Source organism: Geotrypetes seraphini, chromosome 8, assembly GCF_902459505.1.
Source record: "Geotrypetes seraphini chromosome 8, aGeoSer1.1, whole genome shotgun sequence".
Classification (NCBI taxonomy): Eukaryota; Metazoa; Chordata; class Amphibia; order Gymnophiona; family Dermophiidae; genus Geotrypetes; species Geotrypetes seraphini.
This window is the reverse complement of record NC_047091.1, coordinates 160,173,233-160,185,715: the sequence shown is the minus strand read 5'-3', so window position 1 is coordinate 160,185,715 and position 12,483 is coordinate 160,173,233. Positions and strand designations below refer to the sequence as shown.

The 12,483-nt window shown below is 41.1% G+C and overlaps 1 protein-coding gene across 8 annotated transcripts in view; it reads right to left on the bottom strand.

Annotated features, from left to right (window-relative positions):
- Positions 1-12,483, bottom strand: part of SH2B3 (SH2B adaptor protein 3) — a 284,404-nt gene that overhangs the window by 19,398 nt on the left and 252,523 nt on the right. For all 8 annotated transcript variants that reach the window (XM_033955826.1, XM_033955829.1, XM_033955827.1 and 5 more), the window contains 2 exons: positions 12,263-12,477; positions 9,304-9,475 (listed from right to left, as the gene is read on the bottom strand). In XM_033955826.1, the coding sequence (XP_033811717.1) occupies positions 9,304-9,475; positions 12,263-12,477 (387 nt within the window). The remainder of the gene's footprint in view (positions 1-9,303; positions 9,476-12,262; positions 12,478-12,483) is intronic.

Here is a 12,483-nt window from a genome sequence, read left to right as displayed (position 1 = left end):
ACCGAGGCATACCTTGACTCACACTGGCTTCCAATTTAAGCAAGAATACTATTTACTGTCTACTATTTAAATCCATAAATGGTGAAAGCCCAGCCTACTTGAACAACCGCCTAATCCAAACTACCACAACCAGACACAGGAGAACCCAGATACCATTCACATACCCCTCCAATCAGAGACATCAAATGGAACAAACTGTACAATGGCCTTCTAGCCACACAGGCAGCAAAACTAGACCACCAACTCTCCAATCTACTAGTCGTAACCCCAGACTACAAAACTTTCAGAAAAGAAATTAAAACCCTGCTATTCAAGAAATCCATGAAGACTATCTAACACCGTATGAAACATTTCAATCTTCTGAAGCAACCCGCTCTACTCTGGACATGTCCAGAAATCCTCTTTTGTAATCCACCTTGAACCGCAAGGTAATGGCGGAATAAAAATCACTATTGTAATGTAATATGCCTTTCGGTTCATGGCGGTGCACAAAAGAATACAACAAGGAGAAATTGTTAACACCATGAGGAAGTATGGCAAACAAAAACTCCCTATCTGTCCCTTTTTGTTCTTATCCTTCTACTTCTGGCAGTAGATTAGTGAAAAGCACTGATGCATAGTCTTGCTTTGTTACTGCTCCTTTAGTTCTCTTTTCCTTCATTAAATTCAATTAATAATTATTTTAATTTTATTATTTTTTTTTTTTACATTTAGAGATTTTATTGGGCCTTTATTACTTCTTGTGCACCTGTGTATTTTTGTCTTTTGTTTTGTAGCTCCTTTTCCCTTAAATAATTTGAAGCCCTTATGATTTTTTTATTATTATTATTATCATCTTTTATTTACATCAAAGTACAAACTTTGAAAAAGAAAATAGAAATCCTCAAAGAAAAAGACTGATCATATCTTACATGCTATATAACAGTCCACCAAAAAGAGAGGGGGGAGAAAAAAAACCTATCACAGCCAAGAGTAGTTGGAATTAAGAAAAAGGCAATAGGAAATACGGAAGACTGTTAATCAAATTTATATTTGGCTAGGTCCCTGGACATTGGCTTCACCCTTTGGGTTCCTTGAACTGCTTTACCTTCCAGGAAAAATTGTAATTGTTCAGGTTCATAAAAGACATAACGATTACTTTGGTAGGAGATACAACATTTACATGGGAAGTATAGTTGGAAGGTAGCCCCCAAATTCAAAACTGATTGACAAAAGGTTAAAAACTTCTTTCGCCGGGATTGTGTCCATTTAAAGACATCAGGAAATAGAGCCAAAAATCTCAGCTTTTTCAGTTTTATAAAATAATCGAAGAATTGCTTCTTTGTCTTGAAAAAAGACAAATGTCACTAACAATGTGGCTCTAACAGTAATTTCTACTTGAGAGGATTCTAGGAATCCAGAAATATCCAGTCCAGTTGGTTCTTCTGCCACTGCTTCTTCCTTAATAAGATTAAGGTAATACAGTTTTGGAGTGGCAGTATATTTGTCTCCAGTTTCTGGAGTGGCAGTATATTTGTCTCTGAGTACTTGAGAACAGAAGCTAAGAATAATTGAAACATTTCCTTAGCAGAAAGCAATCTGGAGACAGGAAAATTAAGAAGTCGCAAATTAAGATTTCGATTTGCATTTTCCAGATTGCCTATCTTCCTAATTAGTATATTTCTGTCTCTTAACTGTTAACCAGTTTGAATTTTAACTTCAGAAACCGATTTTTCAACTTGGTCAATTCAAACTGACTGTTGCTGTATTTTCTGCTCCAAAATTTTTATTTGTTTAGTAAAATCCATAACAGGAGGAATGAAAAGGGAGCATACCTGGTGCAAGTTTTCAATGACTCCCCTAAGTGCGTCCATGTCCACTATAGCAGGCTTCACAAGTGACTTTAGGGGTGGAATAGAAGAAGTTTCTGAAGCTGCAGTCAAATTCATGTTCTGTAAATCTTCAACACTTCCCGGTGCCATCTGAGAGCCTGATCCTCCATGCGAGAGCATCTCCATCAAGACGTTCCTTTGTGATGCAAATCCTTCCAAGGTCAGAGGAGAACCGCCAGAGCTGTTGTCATGAAGACTCCCAATGCCTCCCGCTGCAATGTCGGACCACCCTGATTCCTCTGGGCTGTGGAGGCGTCCCTGGTCCCACCATGCTCAACGATGTCTCATCATCCAAGAGGAGGGTCTGCCCACCCCCAACAGAAGATGCACCCCGAGTAACAGGTACAGCAAAGGTGGTTATTGCTGTTTGCCACGGTGTGGAGGTAGCAGTGGAAGCAGGAGGAACTACCCTCTGCCTCCCTCTCCTCTTGGGCATATCCTCTAAGGTAAATCCAACGGGCAAAAAGCCCAAAATTAGAAACTGTGCTTTTAAATGCTGAAAGGGGGGAGCCTCCAACTATGCGACATGCTCCGTCGCCATCTTGGTTTTTCTCCTTTGCGTTATGATTTTAATTAAAATATGAAGTATATCAAATAAAATTTAGTCTTGAACATTTTCTATCATTAAGCTTTTTAAGCTAAGGCAGTGCTTAACATGCTTATTCCTTTAGTAAAATCTGTTCTTTGAATGGAATACAGTATGCCCCCAAAATTTACGGGGGTTCCGTTCCAGAAACCCCCGCGAATCTTGAAAAACCGCGAATATTGGTTTTCGTGGGGGAGATTGGAGAGGGCAGCGGGAGAGGCAGGAGAGAGCAGCTGAAGCAACGGTGAGTGAAGGAAATCACTTGCTGTATGCTCCGACTGCCTCTTCCTGCACTAAAGTCGGGCCTTACCAATCAGGAGCTGCTTTGACACGTAGCTCCTGATTAGTATGGCCCGACTTTAGTGCAGGAAGAGGTGGTCGGAGCATAAAGCGAGTGATTTCCTTCACTCGCTTGTGCTCCGGCTGCTCTCTCCTGCCTCTCCAGCTGTCCTCTTCTGGTTGGCGGTTGCGGTCGGAAAATACCGCGAATGACTGGGACCGTGAACTGCTGACCGCCAATGACCAGGGGAACACTGTATATCGGTTTCCCAACATAAGATACACATACCCCCAGGGGGTATGTGCCACTAGCAATATCTAAACTCTCCCTCCCCCACCATCGTAGTGCTTGCCCTGCCCCGTCCTCTGCTGCTGCCATGTCCATTCCCTATGCTCTGCTGTATCTCTTCAAAACTTTACTGGCAGCAAGTAGCATTTCCTTCTAATGCTCGTGCCAACCTCTGCTCTCTCTCTCCGATGTCATTTCCTGGTCCCGCAACTAGGAAATATCAGAAAGATTGCTGAGGCCACTGGACCTGGGTGGTGAAAGAGCGAAGTGCCGCTGGACCTGGGTGGTGGGGAGGAGGTGAGAAGGCAAGGTGCCGCTGGACCAGGGGTGGTGGGGAGGAGGTGAAATAGCGAGGTGCTGCTGGACTTAATGGAAGAGGGAAAGGTGCTGCTAGACTAGGGGGAGAGCAGTGGAGAAGGAGAGAAAGACTGGATCAGGGAAAGGGGATCATTCTCTAGGGAGGTAATGATGCAGACTGCAAGGTGAGAACAAGGAATAGAGAGGGAGGCAGAAAAGAATAGAGAGGTGCTCTATAGAGAAGAGATGTCAAAGAAGTTGCTTATAGAAATACACTGGGCCCAGTATTCAGACCACTGAAGATATCCCGGCAATCTCCAATGTTTGGTGGTGAACCCAGAAATTCAATGCTGGGTTGTATTTGGTGATCGCCACTGAATTTCTGAACTAAATTTAAATCTCTATGTTTGATTTTCAACACCATTTGAACTGTTGTCAAAAGAAATTATGCGATGTGATACCTACCAGCAAGCCTTCTCGGGAGCAGTCCCCACACTCTGGAATCTACTCCCAGAGGGGCTACGTGTAACTCCAGACTACCTCTACTTCAGGAAGCAGGTAAGAGTCTAGCTCTTCACCCAATCCTTTACTACTTAGGGCAGGGATCTCAAAGTCCCTCCTTGAAGGCTGCAATCCAGTCGGGTTTTCAGGATTTCCCCCAATGAATATGCATGAGATCTATGTGCATGCACTGCTTTCAATGCATATTCATTGGGGAAATCCTGAAAACCCGATTGGATTACGGCCCTCAAGGAGGGACTTTGAGATCCCTGACTTAGGGTGACTGACTATATATTCATTCTGTATCAAGACTAGCTTGCCATACACACTAACTAAACCAGTTCCTTATACCTTGTTTAACTGTATAAACAACTTGCCTTGAGTTTAGCCTCCCATCTGTTTATTCCAAAGCACTCTGGACCACTCATCTTGTCCCTATCTAATATCTGCATTTGACCCCTCAGCTATAGGATAAGGCAGGGAAGAGAAGTGAATTGTTATCAAGTGAAAATGAAAAGGGGAAACATGCCATTGTGCTACACACAGAGTGCACATTTCAATTTGTTTTGATAATGAAACATAAAAGATTTAACTTCTTAGCAAGAAGACAAAACTGCTGATTCTATTCTTCTTTCCCTACCTCTTTGTGCTTTGTTTTGGTTTTTTATGCAAGAACAAAACTGATCTGTACACGCCAGTTCCTCTTTAGCATATCTTCAGGCTCTCACATTATTAACGAGTCACAAAACTCCTACCTACTTTCTCTTCCACTTTTTGTTCCGATAGAGGGAAATGGTTACAGTAAGCTGTGTCTTAAAGTTTTTACAAGATGGGTACAATGGCTGAATTGCTTACATGCCTTTTGCAAACTAACCCTCATCACATTTGAGCAGATGTCACCACATCTCAAAAACAGATATAATGGTATTAGAAAAGGAACAGAAAAGGGCAATGAAAATGATAAAGGGGATGGGACAACTTCCTTATGAGGAAAGGCTAAAGCAGCTGGGTCTCTTCAACTTGGAGAAGAGAAGGCCCATGGGAGATCTGACAGAGGTCTATAAAATAATGAGTGGAGTACAATATCCCATCACCAGAACAGAGAGATCACTGGAGCAGGACATCATGTCTGGGAAGATCAAAGGAGTCAGGCGAGGAGGGTGACCTCAAATCAGATGGCTGGACACATTGAAAACAACCATGGGGATGCCGCTGGAGGTCCGCAGCTACCTTCTCAGATCTTTCCAGACTAGCATAAAAATGATTTCATTTTAGATCTGTTATTCATCAAGTCACTGCATGAATCGATGGCACATAACACACAAAAACAGAAGGATAAATGTGAATCACTTGTTTACTCTTTCCAAAAATACTAGGGCTGGGGGGGGCGAGGGGGGCATGCAAAATTTAAAGCAAAATGGAGAAAATATTCCTTCATGCAATGTGTAATTAAACTCTTGAATTCATTGCCGGAGAATGTGGCAAAATCAGTTAGCTTAGCAGGGTTTAAAAGAGGTTGGGATAATTTCATAAAAGAGACATCCATAGGTCATTATTGAGATGGCTTGTTGAAATCCACTGCTTATTCCTAGGATAAGCAGCATAAAACCTGTTTTACTACTTGGGATCTAGCTAGATACTTGGGACCTGGGTTGAAAACAGAATACTGAGCTTGATAGATTTTGGGTTTGTCCCAGTATGGCAATTCTTATGTGAACCAAGTATAGGTTAATCAAGCCATTGTGACATCACTGATGAGGCTGGCTCTTAGGCATTGGTAGAATGAGGCATTATAACATCACAATCTTGGCTCTGGAATGTTGCTGCTCTTTGGATTTCTGCCAGGTTCTTGGGACCTAGGTTGGCCACTGTTGGAAACAGGATACTAGGCTTGAAGGACCTTCAATCTGTCCCAGTATGGTAACTCATGTTCTTGATGAAAGGTTTCTATTTATGTGCTAAAAAGCCAATATTCACAAGTGCATTTATAAATTAGAAAGCTAGTACTACCTGTTATTCTTAAGCACAAGTCTATGCTGTCTGAAGAAGAATCTAGAACCTCAGCTTGGATGCCTCTTCAATGTGTTCATATTAGATCAGTGTTAACCTTAAAAAGGTACAAAAATCCGTGCTTCACGACCACACTTAAAAGCTAGAAACTATGTAAATAATATTCAAGTCTATAATCTAATCTAATCTTCGGTTTATATACCGGGTCATCTCCTGGAGGAGCTCGACTCAGTTCACAATTGATTAAAATTAGAATGACATAAAAGTAGGCCTAAAAGAGAGAGAGTGCTATTAGTGTATCATTTCCAGGAACAACACTGATAATTAAAATTGAAAGTGTAAAATTAAAACTAGAAAAATAAAATATATATTACTACAGCACTTCAGCAGGTAAGCTTTTAAGATACTGTGTAAACAACCAAGTTTTTAGATCTTTCCGGAATTCCAGTTTAAATGCCATAGATTTACTAACCTTTGAGCAATGAAGGGAATAGGTATGGCACAGGACAATTAGCAGGGGCCTCAAGGGGGCCTGAGCCCCCAATTTGGGCTCAAACTCCCTCTGCTTTAATGTCTGGGGGGGGGGGGGGGAAATGTCCAAGCCTCACCAGCTGAAGAGGTCTCCTGTGCGAGTTTTCATCCATTCTTTCTGTGCGACACTTAAGCCGGCAAGTACGGTACTAGGGGAAAGTAACCTTGAAAAAGACTTGGGTGTGCTGGTGGATACAACAATGAAGTCAACGGCACAGTGCGCAGCAGCCTCAAAGAAAGCAAACAGAATGTTGGGTATTATTAAGAAGGGTATCACAACCAGAACGAAGGAAGTCATCATGCCACTGTATCGTGCGATGGTGCGCCCACACCTGGAGTACTGTGTCCAATATTGGTCACCTTACCTAAAGAAGGACATAGCGATACTTGAGAGGGTTCAGAGAAGGGCAACAAAAATGATAAAAGGTATGGAAAACCTTTCATACGCAGACAGGTTAGAAAGGCTGGGGCTCTTCTCCCTGGAGAAGCGGAGACTCATAGGAGACATGATAGAGACATACAAGATCATGAAAGGCATAGAGAAGGTGGAGAGGGACAGATTCTACAGCCTATTGGGAACCACAAGAACAAGGGTGCACTCAGAGAAATTGAAAGGGGACAGGTTCAGAACCAATGCTAGGAAATTATTTTTCACTCAGAGGGTGGTGGATACCTGGAATGCGCTTCCGGAGGATGTGATAGGACAGAGTACATTACGGGGTTTCAAAGAGGGATTGGATAAATTCCTGAAGGTCTCAGGGATTGAGGGATACAGATAGGGGTAGAGATAGGACTATGAAGGTTAATAGATAGAAGGGAATGAAGGGTTTCAGACAAAGAATTATTATACAGGTCATGGACCTGATGGGCCGCTGCGGGAGCGGGCTGCTGGGTGTGATGGACCTTTGGTCTGACCCAGTGGAGGCAACTTCTTATGTTCCTAAGTATCAGCACCGATGCAGACATGCAGACATGCTTATTAAAGACTGACAAGGAGGCAAATTTTTCCCATCCCCATGGGAATTCATTTTTCCATCGTGTTATTTTCTTGTCCATGCCCCATTCCTGCAAGCTGTGTCCTCATCTGCACAAGCCTCAAAAACTTTAAAACCTGCGGTTAAGACGGAGCTTACAGGAATGGGACAGCAAGAAAACTCACAGGGATGGGACAGGGAAATTGAGTTCCTGCAGGGATGGGGAAAATTTGTCCTCATGTCATTCTCTAATGCTTACGTCAGCAACTGATGCTGAACTAAGCATGCGCGAGAGTGTTAGTGCCATCAACTTGAGTGTTGCTCTGGCTGCACATATGGGGACTCATGCAGATCTTTCTAGCTGGTGGGGCTTGCAAATCCCTGCCAGTAAAAGTATGGTTTAATGCAGGAGGGGGTGTAGCAAGTGGAGAATACGTGGCTCCCTCAGTCCAACTCGAGCTCCCCAAAATGGGCTTCCGGCTATGCCACTGGTCTGGTAGTTAAAGCAGCAGATCAAGAATGATGAATGTCAGGCCCAAATCCTGCTTCTCATACTGAGGACCTTGGGAAAGTCACTGCTTTCACTGCCAACAGTATCAAACTAGAATGAAAGCTCTCTGGACCAGGAGCATACCTTTATATCTGCTTACTATTCAACGTACTGCAGAGAAAAGTGGTATATCAAATAAAGATAACATCTTCCTCTCGCTTAAACTATTCCAACATACTTCTCTCAGGTCTCCTGCTCATCCTTCTCTCTCCCTTTCAAAATACTGCTGCACAGCTTATATTCTGTGAGAGCCCCCATTCTCACATTACCCCTCTCCTCAAGTCATTTCATTAGCTCCCCATCCGTTTCCGAATACAGTTCAAACTCTTCTTACTGACTCATGTATTCACTCTGAAGCCCATCAGTATCTCTCCTAGCTTATCTCCGCCTATGCCCCCCCAACCCTGTGAACTCTGTTCATTGGGTACATCCCTCTTATCTGTACCCTTCTCCTCCACCACCAAATTTTGTCCCTTCTTTCTTGTCGCACCATATACATGGAACAAGCTGACAAAGATAATACGTCTTCTCTCCATCTCTAGCAGTGTTCAGATCCAGACTAAAACCCCACTTTTTTTAAGCTGCCTTTAACTCTTAACTCCCAATCACTGCTTAGATTTTAACCTTGGTTTTATATTTGCGGTGTATCAAATAAATTGAACTTGAACTAGAAATCTATACCCATTATGTTATTCTTCTTGCCAGAAACCTTGAAATGTCCTGTCTGTCTGTCCAACTTAGATTGTAATTCTTTTGAGCAGGGTCTGCCTATTGAATGTTAAATGTACGCCCCCTTCCTTTCAGCGCTATAGAAATGATAAATAGTAGTAGTATAACTATCCTTTAAGACATATCAAGACATTCTGCTACCTTCAAGGACTTATGTTAAGTAGTACGATAAGTAATCTTTGTCCAAAGCAAAACTCTAGGGAGTATGAATTTTAGTATAATCTTGACAAGTGATAGACATTTTCCAAAGATTCTAGATACCTGACAGCACTAAAGGAACATTCAGGTGAAAAATAAGAATACATTTTTCACGCTGAATTATATTGACACTGCAGACACAAATACATTTGAGCTGAGTTCTACATAACATGAATGACTAACTTCATTCACTTGAAAATGCCTACAGAGGTTTTACTCCCATTATCTAGAGTGGAGATGCTGGTTGTCTAGGTAACAATCTTAGAAACCAGTGATGTGACCGAAAAATCAAGTGCTGAGGAAGCAATATCCAAATTGCCTCTTGCACAATTTATTCTTAAATGGAAAAGCACGATATATATTTTTTTTATGAATGAAATTTAATGTGTGTGAAAAAATGTTTATAAAAACAGAGTACACATTTATCAAGAAATAGTACACACATCTACTTCAAGTTTTTTTTGAATGGTCAAACACGATGATCCTACCTTGCAGACGAGGCGATGCTACCATGTAACTGGTAAGCCTGACGTTGCAAGCTGAGCCACACTCTAAGGGGATGGGATACAAATGGAAGTGGTGAAGCATGTCCAGAACCGATGGGAACCGAAGGTGCTGAACTCGACACTGCCCCCTTTCTGTCAGGGTGAGCCGCAAGTGCTGTAGGAATCATGCAAGTAGAAAGCATTAGCAAATATTACAGGGCTTAAGAAATTATCTATAAGACTTCCCCAAGTTAATGTGTAGTGCCTTACAAATGTTTCTAAAATCAGATCTATGAATATTTTTTTCCTCAGTTTCTAGCCTTGCCTTTAGTACCCAACAGCAATTTTAATGTAAACCACTCTGGCATATCAAGCTTTATAACTAAAATAAATTAAAAAAAAGAATGAAAAATAAAAACCTAGCACAGAAAAATGTATAGAAAATTTGTACTATACTTTTTTAAATCCAGAATGCTTTTAATACAGTTTAATAGTCTTTTGAATTTATTCTGTATCTGTTCTAAGAGATGAAGAATGTGTTAAAAAACAAATAAAATTCAATTAATTTCCAGATACTCATTCTTATCTAAATTTTCATATATTTGGACAGTCAGACTTGTATACCACCTTTTTGTAGTTATACAACCACACTCAAAGTAGTTTGCATACAGCTACTTCAAGTATTTTCCCTGTATGTCCTGGTAGGCTCACTATACTGTACCTGGGTCAGAGGAGGATTAAAGTGACTTATCCAGGGTCACAAGGAGCAGCATGGGGTTTGAACCCACAACCTCAGGATGCTGAGGCTTTAAATCTAACCACAACACCACACTCTCCTCTGTGGGTCAATATTCAGACTGTGGCAATCAGCATTTTTTCATTTTAATTATTTTTAACATCAACTATCCTGGGTATTTCCTTAGATTACTCCTGAGCCTATCACCTCTTAACCTCTCATTCCAGAGCTTCCTTTCAAATGAAAGAGACTCAACTCATGTACATTTATGCCACGTAGGTGTTTAAATATCTATCATATCTCCCCTCTCCTGCCTTTCCTCCAAAGTATACATATTGAGATCTTTAAGTCTGTCCCCATACACCTTATGACGAAGACCTCGAACCATTTTTGTAGCTTTCATCTGTACAGTCTCTAACCTTTTTATATCTTTTTGAAGGTCTCCAGAATTCTACATAATATTCTAAATGAGGTCTCGCCAGAATCTTATGCAGGGGCATCAATGCCTACTTTTTCCTACTGGCCATACCTCTTCCTATACACCCTAGCATCCTTCTAGCTTTTGCCATCACCTTTTCAACCTGTTTGGCCACTTTAAGATAATCACATAAACAATCACACCCAAGTCCTGCTTTTCTGTCGTGCACATAAGTTCTTCACCCCCTAAACTATACCGGTTCCTTCAGGTTTTGGCACCCATTTCTTATTAAATTTTAGGTGCCAAATTTCAGACCATTCTTCAGGTTTTGCTAGTACTTTCTTCTTGTTATTCACACCATCCGGGGTATCTACTCTATTGCAGATTTTGGTATCATCCGCAAAGATTACCTGACAGCCCTTCAGCGATATCAGAACAGGTCCAAGAACAGAACCTTGAGGCACACCACTGGTAACATCCCTTTCCTCAGAGCTATCTCCATTGATTGCTACTCTCTGTCATCTTATTTAGTACTTAGATTAAGTTAAGGATGATTTTTTTTCCAGTCCTAACTTTATATAGACAGTTACCTGTTTAGCAGACTAAATATTTCTGCTAAACAGGTAACCCTGGCTTTGCCCAGACCTGTCTGGATAGTGTTAAGGCAGTTTAACCGGATTTCAATCACAATCAGGTAAATGCTGCTGGAAATTTGATTTGATTTAGTGAATTTGAAATATGTACTGCCTTTTACACAGTTTTAAGGTGGTTTACATATAAAAAGATACATAATACACAATGTGAAAAATCAATAGTGCAGCAAATTTAAAAAAATAAATACATTTGGATATAGTCTGGCGAGTGGGACTTATTTGGGATGGAGTTGCTAAATATGAGGCCCTAGGAGTTTATGTATTGAGTTTTGCCTTTATTATGGCACAATGGATCGCAATGTACAATTTTGTCTTACGCTAAATACAAAGGTTTAGATTAAGGCATTATTCACTGGAGAATACTGCTTTCTCCTTTTCCTTTTTTTGTAATCCTGCTGAAAACTGGCTACATTTCCATATATTTCTTGTCTCACTTTAAGAGCTCCAATTGTGGAGGGCTGCTTCAAGAAAGCAGGGATGAAAATGATTTTACTATGATCATCATGTCCAATATAAAAGCTTTTTTTATGTTGCTTCCACACCTGGTATAGAGTTCTGTTCTAGAAATATGCCAGTCATGCCACTCACCACTGGCCTACAATGTGCTTTCATTCTATCAACTGGTTCAGCTTCCCAGTAGCAACATAGCCAACAACAGTTAGAGACTTAAATATTCTGGTGATAGACATTATAGCTGCTCTATAACCTGCTCATTATATGCTTATTGTTTATACCTCTCTTTTCAAAGTAATACTATCGGTCACCATCTTATCGGGCTCCCTGAAAGTGTTGTCTGAGTAGAGTGGTCATCTGGAGGTTAATGGGCTGAGAACCATAGAACAGAGTTCAATTCCCACTACAGCTCCTTGTGAGCCTGGACAAGTCGCCTAACCCTTTATCGCCACAATTACAAAAATACCCACACATTGTGAGCCATCTAGGAACAGAGAAAATACCTGTATATTATATGCAAACTGCTTTGGATTGTACCACAGAAATGTAGTACATCAAATGCATGACCCATATCCATACCCATGTCAGAGACTAATCTTATGAACATATCATTTCTTGGGAAGTTCCTTCTATGCATTGTTTTTCTTTGCTCTGTTCTTAGCTACTGGACTGGCCCTTTTGAAATCATACAACAGCAAATACCTTAGCTCTTCCTTGATAGTTGAATGTTAGGACGTATTCTCCTCGCCTTGTTTCACTCTGTCGAACAAGAAAGACACCATGCCCTTCAATGCCTTGCAATTGCACTACTTGGGCAGCTTTGAATCGAGAGATGGAGCCATGAAACCAAGGATGCAAAGACAGCAACTGATCTGTTTTGTGCCATGACTGTTCTTGTAGTCCAAAGTGAGTAGAACCTAGAG